Source organism: Tauraco erythrolophus, chromosome 9 (genome assembly GCF_009769465.1).
Source record: "Tauraco erythrolophus isolate bTauEry1 chromosome 9, bTauEry1.pri, whole genome shotgun sequence".
NCBI classification, from domain to species: Eukaryota; Metazoa; Chordata; class Aves; order Musophagiformes; family Musophagidae; genus Tauraco; species Tauraco erythrolophus.
This window is the reverse complement of record NC_141473.1, coordinates 34335163-34352162: the sequence shown is the minus strand read 5'-3', so window position 1 is coordinate 34352162 and position 17000 is coordinate 34335163. Positions and strand designations below refer to the sequence as shown.

The following is a 17000-nucleotide window of genomic DNA, read 5'->3' as shown; positions in this document are numbered from 1 at the left end:
GAACAAATAATACAAACACTGAAGAAAACCGCTGTTTTGTTGATATCCTATTTACACAGCTGGGATCTTAGGAATTTTATCCATCTGTATATTTGGTAAGCAAGGTAAATTAACATGAGGAATTGCATTTCCTAAGTGAACCCACCCCCCCTCCCAAAAAAAGCCAGTAAAATTTGAAGGCGGCTCCCCCTAATCTGTCTTTCTCTGCTCTGTTCCAGATAGACACGCACACCTCCCCCGTAACCATGAACCACAAAGTAACTGGAGAGGATTCTTCACAGACAGATGTAATTTATAACAAAGACAGGAAAAGGCAACCCTAACTCAGAGCTTGCTGCCCTTCCTATAAAGTTCACCTCCTTACCAAGAAAAAGCAGAGAATAATTTGTTTGGTTTCTGTACTCAACTCCTTTTTCTTTTATTGTAAAAAGTTTCCATTGTCCTTTTATGTTTTGATTATTGAGTAAGTTTAAAGACTTGCCAAATAGCCCTAGATTGCTCACAGACCACCACTATTTAACTTTGAATGCTTAAAAAAAAAAATAAAGGCACAGTTCACATTAATATTCTATGCATTCATTTTATTTATTATCTTTTCTTTGAAATTTAAACAATTTTCCTAGCTAAGGTTTATTAAATGTAAGCCTAAGCAGCGATATAAGTTACCTCACATACCAACCAGTCATCCTATAAAACTCGGCTTTCTAATTAGTAACACAGCATTTTGCTGAGCTTAACATATTTATAGGAAATAAAAATAACGTTTTCTATATTAAATATTCAAATACATCAGATTCAGTGTTCAGTAAAAATACTTTGTTGTATCTTAAGACAAGTTGTAAAATTCAAGGTGAAATTAGAAAACATACAAACTTTCTGGTGAACTTTAAAAAGTAACTTTAAAGGATTGCAAAACTTGTCTTATTTAAACTTGGAATCCATTTGTCCTTGTAACACCAACTAAAAGGATAAAAATTTATAAAAATGTATATTGATTACAAACCATCACAGTAAAGAAACGCTATGCTGTTTCTTTATATGAATAAAATCAACATGTTATGCATAACATAAGGTCACAAGATGTATGAATTTGATACAGAAACATTCACCCATGGGGATACATTACCATGAAATATCCCTTCACTTACCCATTCCACAGATACTTTTATGAATACAATTTAATCTTCAAGATGATGAAAAGCTGCAGATAAAGGAAGGGGGTACAAAAATAGTTCATGGATCTCTGCCCACTAATTAACAAAAATGATGCTGGAAATTTTGGAAATAGGTCAATTGCTCTGCAAACCAGTCTCCAGAAAGTCACACTGGACCATCAAGGACCCAAATGGTACCTGCTGGCAAAGAATTGAAAAAAAAAAAAAAAAAGGCAGAAAAATAGCTAAATTTAAACAAGCAAAATATAAATGAAACACAGTACTTTCTTGAATAACTCCTTGATCCATGCTATGTTACATGGAAGAGTTTAACAAAAAATACCACTGTTCTGCAGCAGACATCATGCAATGGGATAATTCAAATAAAATGCGTCCCTTTTTTTTTTTCCGCAGATTCTTTGCAAACATTATTCTTTGAACTACCTAAAAAATTGGGATGGAGTTTGCAAATTACTTTCTACCAACACGTGCGCAGCAGCCTATCTGGTTCTCACCAGCATACTTACAAAGCTCTTATGACACAGTTTGCCGTGCTGGCTGACCCCGCAACCTGCTTTCTAGATTCCTGGCTCCCCAACAACATGCCTTACGGACAGCTGAGGGCACGTTGCAGACCCCAGGATCATGTGGACCTTGAGCCAGCAGAGCCAACTATGCTGTAGGGCACCAGGATGGAGCTTGGGCTCTGAAATGGCCTTCAAGAGTTCTGCTTTGAAGTGAAGCAGTTTAAACAGAGGCATGTAAGAACAGCAATTCTGTTAAAAGTGTTTAGGTTTTTTGTTTGTTTGTTTTAAACTGGAATTAAATCAAGCTGCAAAAAATCTCAGAATCTTCTATGAAAAAAAAAATTACTGATGTTTGCTCAGCTCCATTTTTTTTGTTTTGTGCTAGTCAAGTAAAACAACAACTCCCAAAGGGCATCAACAGAGTAAGCTATTCAGGAATACTAGAAAAGTAAAACAAAATTCATATCCAAATACTCTACCTTCAGGTACTTAAGCACTTAAGTCAATACATTTCTGCCAATCTCATTGCCTTCCATTCACATTTACACACCAATTGATAAATATTTTTAAATATGTACTGTAGTCTTCTGATGCAACACTTAGTCATTCAGATCTTACAACATTCTGATGAGTAGGAGAAACATGCTGTCATTAATATTCTGTCCATCCTTCCAGTCAAAGCCTACAATTCCTAGTTGACTTGCATTCCAGCAAACAAGCTGTTATCAGAACTGTGCATGTTCACACACACACACAGAGGCACACAGAAATCAAGTTGCTTTCTAAATAAATAATTAAAAAACTCAAAGAGCACATCTGTATCTATGTTAATTCCTGCACAGTTCCAGAAATGTTTTACTGCCAACAATTCAAGGCTTTTTTTTTCCCCTTTCTCTCTTTAAACATCGCACAGTCAAAAAATGTGATGCTTCATCAACTGTACAACTGCAATAAAAAGTTATGATGAGCTTCGAATTATTTTTTTTCTCTAGTGTTTTTAGCTTTTCATGCTCAGGGTGCTGAGCAATGTGACCCCAGTCACTTCTCAGTTTAACTCTGTGTATATGAATAGGTCCATTGAAATAAAAGGTCCCAAGTGCTTAAAAAGAGGCACTTGTTTAAATGCTGGCTGGGTCAGAACCATAGTGCTCTGCATACTGAAGGCATAACCTATGTCAGCTATTCGGCATTTTTCCTGCCTTAAGTTTTACTTTCCTGACTTCATGCGTGTTACTGAATTAAAAAGCAGGTTTGTTTTGTATTTGATGTTTCCTAAGAAAATAATTTTAAAAACATTTTGTCAATCATTCTCTAAAGGAAGATTTGTAAAAGTACTCGGCACTCAGCTTATGAATTCCACTAACTCCCTGGAGCTTCAAGGCAGCACAGTTCAGCTACCAAAACTCAGGGATGTTAAAATAGCTGCAGAAGACCATCAGCATGTGACCTACATGGAAGCATAACTGTTAAAGGTCAGAATATCTCCAGTACTGACAACTGAGTATACCAAAGACAGTCTCTGAAAAAACAAAGGTAGTTTCTACTGTGCAAGGTATGCTTAAAATATTTCATGTAATAATGTATACAATTCCAATAGACCCCACTTTTCATTCAGACTAATCACAAGTCCTTCAAGATCTCTCTGGTTATAGCCATAGCAAATTTCAGCATCAAAGGACTGAATATCAGTGATTTTTGTCACAAAACCCACCAGCTCTCCAGCTGTTTACTTCAGTAACCCAGTCTTGGGTACTATACACTTCTGTAACAGACATCAAAAATTTCCTTTCAGACATCAAAAGACCAAGTATCATTTTGCTAGTTTTAAATGTTCATAATTGTAAAATAATGAACCTACTCCCAAAGCTGTAGTTCTGATCTTCATAGTAGTAAAAGCTTGAGGAACATGTTTTGAAGGAAAAAATGAGTAAAGACATGGAAATTAAAGAAAAATGTGATATAAAACGACATCGGTTTATCAAAGATACAAGATGCCAGACTAATTTCCTAGTTTATTTAATAAGATAACCGGTTTTCTAGACAAAAGAAATGTGAGAGACACGATCAATTCATAAGAGGGCAGGAATATCATAGAGATGGGACTGAATGACCTTGAAGACTATTCACTCTTGTATTCAATTGTGAGGTGACATTGCAGGGACATACTTTTTTTTTTTTTTCCAAAACCTACTGTGCACTGGGTGTGCCTCAGATGGAAAATACAGTAATAAAGGAGAACCAGAATAGCAGACCCGCAATGAGACAGCCACATGAGACAGGTATAAAACGTGCAACTGGTTCTAGGACCAATCATGTAGGCTATTCCCAGTAGAGAACAAGAAGGTGCTACTGATATTGTGCAAGGCCTTGCTTTTATCTCAGCAACAACATGATGTGCAGTTTGGTCATTTATATTCAAACAAAACTGATTCAAAGTGGAACAATTACAGAAAAAGGCCAACAGGATGACTAGAGGCTGGTATGTATGTAAGAATGCACGTATCAAAAGGCTACCTTAAAAGCAGAGATTAGAGAAGGCTGGCTTTTCTCCTTTAGCTAAACGAAGGCTGACAATAAGATTGCTGTCTCTTTATACACTAGAAAAATAAACACTGAGGATGGAGTAAGATCTAAAGGTCAATACTGGCGCAAATTGGCACAAGGACAAAGGTATGTGTGCTTGTCATGAATACACTTAGACTGGAAATTAGAAGTTTTATAACCATTACAGAAACCAGGCACCATGGCAGCTTTCTAACTTGAATAGCAAAGACAAAAGAGTTAACTTTTTAAGCCAGAGATTGGCAAATTTCTGAAGAGGATTATATATGTTTTCCTATGAGAAAGTGGCACAAGAGTTGACAATTGAAGAGGTCTCTTCCAGACCCATGCTCTTATTTCCTTCAAAGTAGTCTTGATGTCTTTGCCATGGTGATATTTACAAAACAAAGGTACAGAAAATCAACTCAGTGGTTTTTAAGCATTACAAATATTTGAAACCTTCAAGCTCTGAAAAGCATGCACTCCATTAGCTGGGGAATGAATCTCTCTAGTGTGAATTGATATGCTTACAGAAACGTTCTGGTTTCATACATCTTTAAAATGCAGTTCTCAAGAAATCATTGAGCAAATTTGTTTAAACAATGATTGATTAACCAATCTAAATATGCAGCACCTAATGAGGATTACATATCAAAGTCAAGTCCCAGACTTCAAGTCTTTTGCATCAGAAAAAAAGCTTTATTAGCTTTCAAATAGTATATTCTTCCTATCCACCCCCTTAAATTCAAACACAGAAGGGATTTTGTTTAAACTTTAAAAAAAAAAACACCCCAACCCACAATTGGATAAAGACCAGACATAGTCCGAAAGCTTAATGTTTCAGCAAGTAAGGAGTACATGGAAAGAAGGCATTAATGGAAACTGTTTTGGAACTTTAAGTACAGAGGATGATATCTAGTGACTGCTATAATACTGAATCTGCACTGCCATTAAACTTAATCTTCGATATTTTTATTGCAACCTGACCCACTATGACATCTCTAAAGAAAATTACATTGTACACTACTATTTCAAGAAGTCAAACTTAGCTAGTCATCTGGGCCATAAAATAGCAGATTACTCCATCAGGCTGGCTAAAGCAACTAGGAATAAAACTAGATTTACCAACCACATTATTTTTATTAGGAAATGTTTCAAAGCAGACATAATCCCAAAAGACCTTAGCCTCATTCCATCCAAAAATACACAACAGAGAGCAGCAAAAACATGAACTGCAGTATAAGGCATAATTTGTAAATGTGAGAAAAAAATACAAGATGTCTGTAATATATCATCCTATCAAAGCAAAATAAATTAACTGAACATAGAAATAGAAAAGAATAAAAACTTCTACACAATTCATATATTAACAATTTAAACCTTTGTTATAAGATCTGACATGTGTTAATAGGAATTGCTCCATTAAATCCCTGCACATCAAGATTTAGTCTGTACTCCTTTTGCTTTTTGAAATTGCAAGCTAATATAGGTGTACTAAATCACAGCTAGAGAGTAAAACCTCCAGAACGGGCAAAAGGGAAAAACAGTATAACAACAATATTCCTGAAGAACTCTGGTATGTTAGCACTACATGCATTATATTTTGGATCATAGCCACAGAACAGCTAAAGCACTGCTTCTTCTGTAATCATTCATAATGTGGAACTGCTTATAACAGTAACAGAAAAAAAAAAATCAACGAATTTACTTGGCAATCTTAACACTTCTCAGTAATTCCTTGTACCGTCATGTTTTCTAACAGGTATTCATGCATACATAATATATAGGTCTTTGTAGATCTGGAATGAAGAAGTAAGGGATTTGATAGCTGGAAAGGCAAGTTTTAAATTTTAAATACTGCCAAAGTAGGTTAGATGCATGATGTGTGTTTTTATCATCTAACCAAGCATTTATATCTTTCAGTTTTAACCTTTTTTTTTTTCTTAGGCAATATGATCACCTCAGGCAGTTTGGTTTAAAGGCTTAAGCCAACATAAAAATATATTTAAATTAGCCAGGCGTTTGTTACTAGGTTTTTTTCTTTAAGACTTAAATACTGTCTGTATTTTACAAAGGTGGTTCTATTACACCAGCTGCATCAAACGCAGAATATTAATCAGACTGTGAAGCTACACTAATTATGTGCCACATTTAAGTAACTCAAATTTTGTTAAGTGGCATGGCCACAGATATTGTATGCATAATCTAACTGAGTTTTGAGTCATTTCCCTTTTCTTTCTGATTGTATTCTACACAGGAAATGACAGGGTCATTTGGAAATAACTGCAGCAAAAGATCAAAAAGGAAACCTGATTGAGAGCACTGTATAATTGCCTGTGCTAGATAAAAAATAAAACCAATGAGTTTACAATCCGTCGCTGTAAGATTTCTCTGGAAAACACATATTGCAGTTTCTCTAAAAGGATATCCATTACAACACTAAGTACTGCTTGCATTTGGTGTAGTTGCATCTCTTTTAAAGAAGCAGGTCTTCTCATTAGGCTATCGGACTTTTATTCAGTAGGTAATACTTTCAGCACACACGGAGCACAAATTTACTCACTGAGCTAAAGCAAGTCATTTCAGTCAAAGCAAATTATTTCAGATGAAGCAAGTCATTTCCCTGACTTATCTCAAAGTCTTCATTTGCAAAAGGACATAATACTGTAATTAAGCTCTTAGAACACCATAGTTCTCGCTATTTGGGCAAATCCCGCCATTACAATTTACAGATTCCCATTCCAAAAGAACAGACTTTTATTGCTGCAGCTAAAGAAAACTTTCTAGACATCAGCAGCACTCAGCTTACAGTAAGGATCACATCCAGCTGTGGGCTGTGGCATGTCTGCATGGGCTTTTTGTTTTGGGGAAGACATTGATCTACATAGCAAGACAGCAGTCAGCCTTTCAGCACAGATTTATCATCCACTTTCAGCACGCAGATTTCCCAGTCAATCTCCTGCCCTCTTCTGTTCTCTGAGCAGATGCACTGCAGAGCATGTGACTCCAGGCATGCTCCTGCCGTAGCCATACACACCAAACCACACCAGCCCCGCTAACTTGTCAGGATTTGGGCTGCACATCTAAGAGATTGCAAACATAGAGGGTAATACTCTCCTTTATGAATAAGCATTTCTAAAGATAACAAAGTTGTAGCAAAAGAAGTCTATGCTGGGTTTGCCTCATCACATTTTAACACATAAAGCAAGTGCAAATAACACCATAAATTTGTATGTGTATCTTCAATGCCTTAAACTGTTACTTATTGAAGAACAACATATCACCCTATCAGAATAAACTCTACAGGAATATAAGTACAGATTTTCTTGGGCATTGCAGTGTTGTTGGACAAATTAAAGACTCTCTGCCATGGAAATTAGAAAACAAAAATGATGGATTAAACTGAAACGGCACATAGATGAGAAATGGCCATAAAAGAGTTATGGCTAAAAATTGTCATGGAGGTTTTTGTTGACAGTTAGAACTGTAGATTGCACTTGTTCCTTTGATGGATCATGACCAAAGTAATTAATAGAAACACATTTTTGCCTTTCCCTAGTGTAGGTGGTACCTTCAGCACAAGTGGCACTCCCCAGCAGACCGATTGTGCAGAGCAACCACTCTTCCATGGCTGGGACAGTGTACACTGATCTCAGCCATCCAGAAGTGGGTTTTAAGAAAATGCAAAAGACATTTCTTTCAAGGTAGTCTACAACTGATAAGATATGTTACCCAAATTTACACAAGAAATTACTTAATCAAAGACTCATTAAAAATAATTTTACCAATTAGAAAGTGCTAAGCAGCCATTGATTTGATTAGCTAATATATAAAAAAAACTTAGCACAGTAACTCTGACATCTTGCTCTACTTACGTAATGACAGTTCTGTCACTGATTTCATCATAGTTGGAATTTTAACCTGCCTTACAAATGATGAGAATAGTTTCTAAATATTTGCATCCATGTCAAGGAAAGTCCTTCTTTTTTATAATATGGCTATTTAAAACAAACATGGGAAGAAATTATCCCACATCACTTACAGAGTGAAACCACCAGCTTAAAGTGTAAAGAAAATTTTCCAGTGCATTAACTTTAACTTTACTGTGAACTGATAAGTTAAAATATAAGTGCCATCAAAAAAATTCCACGATCGTGCCTCTCTGAGCAACCAGTTGTCTCCTAATATAAATTATAAATGTAAATCCTTTTCAATATATTGCAACATATATCCTCAAAATGCACTGTCAGGCTAAAGGAAGGTTTATTTGATGAATTGAATCTGTCCATTTGATTAAAGGCCACATCTTGCATCGAAGCATTTTCTTATGTATTTTTTCACATATAAGTTAGAATACATGACAAAGTTTACAGTCAAACCAATTCACTATTATTAACTGAATGCTTTCAAAACGCTGAATTTCTAGCTAGCTTGTTTCTTTACCGTCAGTATAATTAACTGTTGGTGGCTACAGTAGAAACAAAACTCTGTACATATGCATGCATACATAAATATTAGGACTGTGGTCAGACCAGGCTTGGTACACAACCTTTTCTGGTTTTGATTGCTGATTTTAAAATAGACTCAGACTCATGCATTGCTAATTCAAATTACATGCATCAACTTAGAAATACACACACAAAAGTATTTCTGATTTAACACAACTAACATCTTAACCAAGCAATGCATTTACACTTTTTTGAAATCCAAAATTAATTTTGAATATGAAGATCAAAGCATCTAACTTGTATTCTTTAATCAGCCATTTTACGTTAGTAATGCAGTAATGTTGACATGAGGCTGCTTTGAGCAATATAAAACATACGCCATGGTGCATTCATTAAATAACTTTGCATAATGAGTTCCATCTATAGAAATGTCTTACCTCATTACTTATCCCAAGTTCTTCTCTAGGATTGTGGAAGAGGTATTCATACAGTTTATAGTGTTTAAATAAGCTGGAAAACAAGAGAGTATAGTACCTATTACAGCTGTAAATCTTCAAAAAGGTAGCAATTTAAAAAATTCTGTTAAACTAAGAGTTACTCTCCAGTAGAGTAATGCTCCAAATTTTAAGAAGAAAAGGTTGTTTAAGTTCAGGTACACATGCAGAATATTTAATTTACAGGATTTACTATCAGATGACTGTAGGAAATACAGTATGATACTTAAAAATACATCCACTTTGTCCTTACGAAATTGAACTCTGAGAATACAAAGTTCTCCTCTGAAAAAAAGTAATTCCTCACACACTTATCACCTTATGATACTTATGCCTTTAATATCAGCAATAGTGAACAAGAAGGAAACAAAGCCAAATCAGTTTTCAGATTCTGGGATGGCCTGCCAGTCCAGGGAGCAAGTTTGATTTTGGAACACTGAAACAATAAAGAATGGAAGCATTTATTCTCTCAAGGTCATGTTTCAAAATCAGCTTAGTATTTCCTCAAAGAAAAACTAAAAAAACTAGAGTGACACACTGGAGTTTTGTGTACTACAACAAAAGTAACTTTAAGTAGACTTTCTCAATGGCCTAAACTATTTATCTTTCTTAAAACATACATGGCTTTCCTTTTCACGTGTTTTAAATAATTTTCCTTGCTGCCTTTCCTAATGATCAATGATATGGCATTCGTTTAATCAAAGGTTTGGTCTGTCACAGTCCATCTGTTACAATTACTACTTCTCTTAAAATAATGATACAGAACTTCTGGCTTCTGTCATGTCATTTTGATATACGATTTAAAACACAGCTCTGTGATTTCATAGCAAGCTCAAGTTGAAGAACGATTCCAAGAGTTTATCACACTCCTGCCTGATGTACCCATAAAAGATACAGCAATATTTGCAGGGAACGTCTGTAACTGGTTCCTGTGCTTTCCAGCTAAGCACAGGACGCAGATTCCTTTCTTCAGAGTGCCATCAATTGGGAAGGCAACGCCTCTTTGCTTGGCACTTGCAAGGCCACATCTGCAATACTGAGGCCTGCTGAGAGGAGGGCTTTGCACTAGCTGGCCTACAGAAGTCCCTTCCAACCTCAATTCCGCTACGGGTCTATGAAAGTACCTACTAAACTCAACATACGCAATCCTCCAGCTAATGCTAAAGATGCTGCTGCTAGCTGCAGGGTACCATGCAAATGCTATGAAAACCTGTTTGCAGTATCAGTGCCTGGCCACATCGCCCAGCACAGGCTGCTCTTCAGGACGTGGTGCTGCCAGAGGCTCTCGGAGAGCCAGCCCCTGGCCGGCTGCCTCATGGTGCTGAGGCTTTTCTCCCACCCGGCAGCCCCGCACCCCGGCACAGCTGCAGAAGGGCTCAACCAGCCAGCGCCGTGCAAAGCGAGAGGCTGCTGCGGTGGGACCCGGGTGTCTGAAACACAGCCCTGGCTCTGGGAGGGATTGGGGAAGGCAGCTGTAGGAGTCGATGCTCAGTACACACTATTTTAGCTGACTGTCCTCCCCTGAATCACCACCAGTGCCTACACGCTGCCACAGACCACTGTCACAGCACCAGAGGTTCCACAAAATACTGCAGACTGGGGATGATTTGCTCCAATTCAAGCAGTGCTAAAGTGCTGACTAACGTAGAGCAGTCATTCTTCCAGCCCATGAAAGCAGCTCGGAATTGGGAGGCTAAAACGGCAGCACGACCTGCTTGTCCTACATGACAACAGTATGTCTTCCAGCAGTTAGTCAAATGCATCTGTGAAACTTTCAAATACCTTTTTGCCCGAATGGGCGCAGACGTTTTTGCACATATGTACAGATGCATTTCCTAATTTGGTGAGAAGTATTATGGCAGCCTCATTGAACATTTGACTCTTTAAGTGTCATATGAAAGTTTTATTCTGCAGTTACATTTAATTCAGTCATTCAAATACCATTAGTTAAAACCCAAATTTGTTTACCAACTTGTGTAAGAAATTTGGCTACCGTAAACTGCAAGTTCCCTTCCCCCAAACCCAAAGCGCATTGGCAATTAAATTGTTACAATATTTGCCATTTAATTTGCAGTACATTTTTATTGCAGTACTTCACCAAAGAATTCCTGCCGTGTTGCAGTGGAGACGTAGCAATTATGTTTAAACAGACCTCAGGACTTAACCTGGAAATGACTCACACCAATTTATGAAAACATGCATGTCCCCTCACATACACACACACATTATTTGGTAAAATCTAACAGGGATTATTTGAAAAAGACAAAAACATTTTATGAACATCACAGACACACAAGAAATAGGATCGATATCTTTCAACCTGCACTGGCAGAACCTAATATGTCAAACTTTTTTTCTTTTATTTATTCCAGTGCCTTGGAAAGGAGCCAGATTTACAGCACCTGAAAACCAGCTCTTCCCCTTCCCCTCTAAATGTGCTATTATATTCTTTATGGACTATGTTACAGGTACAGATAATTTATAATATTCCCCAAAATAGAAGTCATTACTTTTGGCATTTCTGAATTTTGCTTATTTATTTTTAAAGAGAACTCTGTGCAACCTGGCACCCTTTATCCTATATCAAGGAAAGAATTCCTCCATTTAATGCTCTTTAAATCAAATCATGTAAATTAACATATCAGTATTTATTTTGAAACAAAAATGTAGTTTTCTTTCTTCTATGAGGCATTATATAAAAAGCTTTTTGTTTGTATCTGTTGTGAACAACTAAAAGATTCTGTACCAACTTTTTTAGCAATTAATAATTACTCTTGCAAGTAAGGTTGTTAAGAATAGTCCCTCTGATGATATCATATGAGAATCTGAAGGTGATTAACAATGACATATTTCCCTAGCTCCACTGCTTCCTGAAAGAAAATGTCAAGAGGTATGTTGATGTGTGTTTGCCCAAGGAGACAAGATAAAAAGACGATAACTGTCACCTTGCACCAAACTTGAAGGTGTCATTATAGTTGCTTCACAGTTTATGCCAATGTGGTTAAGCGTTTGTCCCCATTTTCATTATAAATCCCATGGGTTTATAGCTCATCTGTAAAAATGTGATCTGAACTAAAACATGTCATGCTATCTTGAGTAGGAAAAAAAAGCTATAGGCCTACCATTTAAAATTAAACAAAAAAGTAAAGAACAAGAAAAAACATTGAAGTAATACATTAATTTGAATTGTAATAAAACTCAGTCAACCTATTTCTGAGTTCATTAAGTTTAAAATACACCAGCATAAGAAGTGTGCAGGTTCAGTTGTTATTTAGAAAAAAAAATTATTCAAATGACTGAAATAATAGATTGTATAAACTGAATACATATGACACATTTTGGGGTATGTATATATTTCCATGATGTTGCAATAGCACTTACTTGTAATAACTTGAGCAGTTTGGACATGTGACTGCATATTTGGTGGCCAAAATACTATTCTGCTGCAAAAGTTCTGTGGCTTGATTCTATTCCCACCCAGTTAAGACTTCAGTGGTAGTAGGATGGAGCACCTAATCTCTTGGATGAAATTCTTGCAACTGCAAAGGGATTGCTTCATGGACAAGATATCTTTCAATGGATAATTTACACAAGAGCTAGAGAAATGCTATTTGGAAAGAAGATTTGTTCCAAATAAATATACAAAAGGCACAGACAGGAAGGGAAAGTAAAAGAAGTTGAGTGAGACATCTTAAATGCCAAGTTTCCTTTCAGTTTAGGGCTAGTACTTGGCAGGACATTGGTTTGCCTCGACTACAGAAATTTGAGATTTAAAGAGATGTTCTCATGTTATATGGGAAGAACTTAAGTTTTTTATATTTTCCATGAAAAAGAAACAAAAGAAAAAATGAGAGACCAGGAGAAAGAGACAAATGTTACAGCTCAATTGTAAGAGAATCACCTGTGATGGGTTTAAATCCCCAGTCTGAATCTGAGTACCCTAAACTGAAAGGCTATCAGCTGTCCTAGTATAAGAGGAAATACTCTTCTGCATTCAAGAAAACATTCTATAAAAAACCCTTAACCTCTTTGATGTATTAAACTTTTCCTACCAAAAGAACGGTCAGAAAATTCCCAACAATTCTATGTACGGATCAGTCACGACCTTACTCACTTTTTATGCCCATTTGCCACAAAATCTCTCCCTCTAACTACAATTAAGGTCAGAAAACGGGCTGAAAGTTACAGATGTGGTACAGTGTATGAGCATATACTACAATAGTACCTTCTCCATTTTCTACCTCCTTGTCCCCGACATTCATGGGTGACAACAGAGAACCATTCTGTCCATCATGTACTGGAAACAGTGGTATATGAGTATAGTCACTGCCCTAACAATGGCATTTCAGCGGAGAAAGATCTGTATATGTTACTATATAACTAAGACACTACATGGGTGTGACTGGCTGCTATCAGACTCTTACTTTTTTTCTCAGATAAATAACTGAACTACTGCTCTTCGCATCTCTTTCTGTGTCTCTGTTTAAAAGTTGACACCTGTCATGAAACCTTTTCACGTAGACACTGAACTTTTGCTGACTTTGAAATGCAACATTTTTGTGACTCATACATGAGCATAGCCTTAATTCTGTACAGTACAGAACTTTAAACCACTTCAGAAGTCGACTACAGCTGCCAAGGTCAGACAAATACTTAAAGATATAGACAAGAGCTAGGAATTTGTTCAACTGGAATCTAAAAATAGAATGTTTTAACAGCAACCCAAGAATATTCCCTATACACTACTCTCCCCTTTCCTCTTTATCACCCAAAACAAAACCCAGAAGGCAAGCTTTTCAGCACAATCTTACATTATGATAAACTTCCAGTCTAAATTTATTTCCTCAGCTTTGACATCTGAGGCCAGATCTTTACTGCCACTTGCATGTTCTCTCTTCTTTTTAACGTATTAAAGTTCGGTGTCTGCAGTATGTTGGCACAGTACGAACACATCCAAGTAAATAATTTTAACTTGTTTTATCAGTCGATATCCCACCACATTAAATTATTCAAATAAGAAATAACAGATCCTGTAGAAATAAATACCTGATATTCAAGTAATCGATGACTGCTTTGGCTTGCTCAATGCTAAAGAAATTCAAGTCACCACTTCTTTCTGAATTAGTTTCTCCTATTCCAGCCATTGCTTTTCCAAGTTCTTTTAAATTATCTCCTAAGGTCATATGTTTGTCTGCAAAGCAATCCCAAAGAACAAAACTAAGTATAAGCACGACAAAGTGCGGTGGGTTTTTTTTGGCCCACTTTAATTATAAGGCTTCTTGAAGTTTAAGAAGTTACATTATGAACCATGTAGAAACTTAAAAAGCAACAGCAGTCAAACATTTCTGTGTGTTGCCATTATTCTTATCAATAAAAACCCATCACAAAATCACTGATACACTGATTACTCCACAATGTAAGGATCACAATAATGGGTGTTTAAAATACTACAGCTTGGCCTCTTACTTATGCAGAGAAAACCACAGGCAGAACAGTATGTAAATTTGAGATGCACAGTATGTTTATCTTTAAAATAAATTTGCGACTGTTTAGGTATTGTATGAGATTGTTCTTCTGACCACGCCTATTGCAATATAAAGCAGTAATGCAGGAACAGATGTTAAAAAGGGTAACCAATTCTTTTTAAGTGCCTACAGTCATAACCGATTAAACATGAATATGCATAATACTCTGCATGTATCATCAAACTTGGAGGCATTTTTGCACCCCCCAAAATAGATAATTACTTTACATTTTTACACTGGAAATGAAAACCAAATGCCAAAACAGCTTTGAATTAAAATTTAAACTATTTTTGTTAACTGTCTTGACAAAGAGGAAAACCTGAAATATATCAGTGTTCGCTGAACCTTTAAAAAGAAAGGAATCATCTTTCTGATTAGCATACAGTGTGTGCCATCACTAGAACCATGGTGGAGTTTAAAAAAAGTTTCAAACACAATTTACTTTTCTTTTTAAGTCTAAAACATCTAGAGTAGAAAATGGGGAAATAGCCACAGTGGTGAAATAGATTTATTTTCCTTATTGTTTTAATTCTCTACTGATGTGATCTTTGGTTCTTTATACAGAAAACAAATTAAAAAACTTACAAGAATCTGGGTTTTATAGTTTTGCCCTTTAGTTGTACAGCAATCAAAACCCTGAAAATTTCACCTCAGTTTTCAGTAACAGAAGCAGCACAATATAAATAACCATAATGGAAGAAACAAGAAAGAAATACAGAGAATGTGGAGGAAACAGAACAGAATAGAATAGAAGCCATGGGAAATGAGAAAGAGCAATAGAACCAGAAATATCACAGTTAGTAGGGAAGTGAAGACACAGTAAAATTGCGAGAAGTCACAACACCCAGGCCCAGGTCTCTCGCCTACTGGTCCAAATTTCCTCTTTCCTCTGCACAACTGAGCTTCAGCCTCAACTACCTCTTCTCAGGAAAGCTCTCACTGTACTTCGGGGAGGTAAGGAGTACTTCACCCTCAATATAGAGAAGATGAACCAAATCACATAAGTAGTTCATCCTGGCTCCCAATCAACCAAAGCCTCTAGTTTCCAAACCTCAGTTTTCCTCTCTCCTTTACCAGCCTTAAATGAGTTTTTGTTATCCTCCTTCTCTACATCCATTCTTCCTGCTCCATCCTATTCTTGCTATTATGGTCAAATCAGCTTAATTCTCCAGGCTGTGTGGGTCCAGTGTAAGGAAGGGAAAGGAAACAGTCATTAATATAGAAGACATTAGCATTTTGCTCTTAGTTGAAATGTTTGGTCTCAGAACTTGCTCCAGCTGAGAACAGTAATTATAAGGAAATTCATCTCAGCCCTGGGCTATGGCATACTTTATAAGATGGATTATTCGGGGAACTTAGCTGCGAAGAAAATATAAGTCTCCTGTAAGCATTTACAAACTGCATTTTCTTTCCCTAAAAGCCACGCGTCTTAGCCAAATCCAAATGGATTTTCACAGGACAGCAAAAAAGTAAATTCACAACACTTGCTTGCCAAACCTTATGTTTTTACTTCAAAGCATAGGGGTATTAGAGCCGTTTAAAAAAAATAAAAGGGCAAAAAATGATACATTTTTTTCCACAGCCTCTGTCTGCAAGCCCATTGAACTGCTTTAGTTGTAATTTTATATGTTAAAATTAATCAGAGGCAGACACTGCCATGGAAAATTTCAGCTTAAAGAGTTAAAGTTTGGCAAAGCTTTATGCAACTAAGATCACAATCCTGAAAAACGTCAGTCAGCTTTAATAATCAGTTGTGCTACCAGCCTGTCTAGTACACATGCGTTACATACAGTCTCATAAAACTAATTTCTGACATGTTTCCATTCTTTTCCATTGTTTTATTAATATAGTTAGCATATGTTAAGATACTTTCTCATTGGAGACAGGAAGGACAACTGGAATTTCAATGATCATAAAACACGTACATATTCTGTCAAAACTCCAAGTCAGAAAGGCCCTTGAATTAAATTACAATGAAAGAGTATAATAACTGTTATGAGCTTGATTTTAAATATTCATCTTCTCTTTGAATGGAACCACTGAGTCCTTTCGCTCTTCCTCTGGGATGGACTTTTCTCGACATAATCACCTTCAAAGTGAATGTTAAGTAAGCATTATGATCTCTGAAAAACGGGTTTTAGAGGATGCTGCTACCATTTTTTCTGGCTGTTTTGTTCCCACTAGACTCAAGCTACATGCTTTGTTGCAAATTTCCTTGTAGCCACAGGAATTAGAGTCCTTCCATCGTCGTTTTTCATTTTCGGCAATGATGCCAGTTTACTTCCCTCACCAGTCTTTAGTTAACCAATAT

The 17000-nt window shown here is 36.4% G+C and overlaps 1 protein-coding gene across 1 annotated transcript in view; it reads right to left on the bottom strand.

Moving 5' to 3' along the window:
- CABCOCO1 (ciliary associated calcium binding coiled-coil 1) overlaps positions 1-17000 on the bottom strand; it is a 61378-nt gene that overhangs the window by 24674 nt on the left and 19704 nt on the right. The window contains 2 exon segments of the mRNA XM_086616853.1: positions 9108-9180; positions 14211-14355. Coding sequence (XP_086472979.1) covers positions 9108-9180; positions 14211-14355 — 218 coding nt within the window.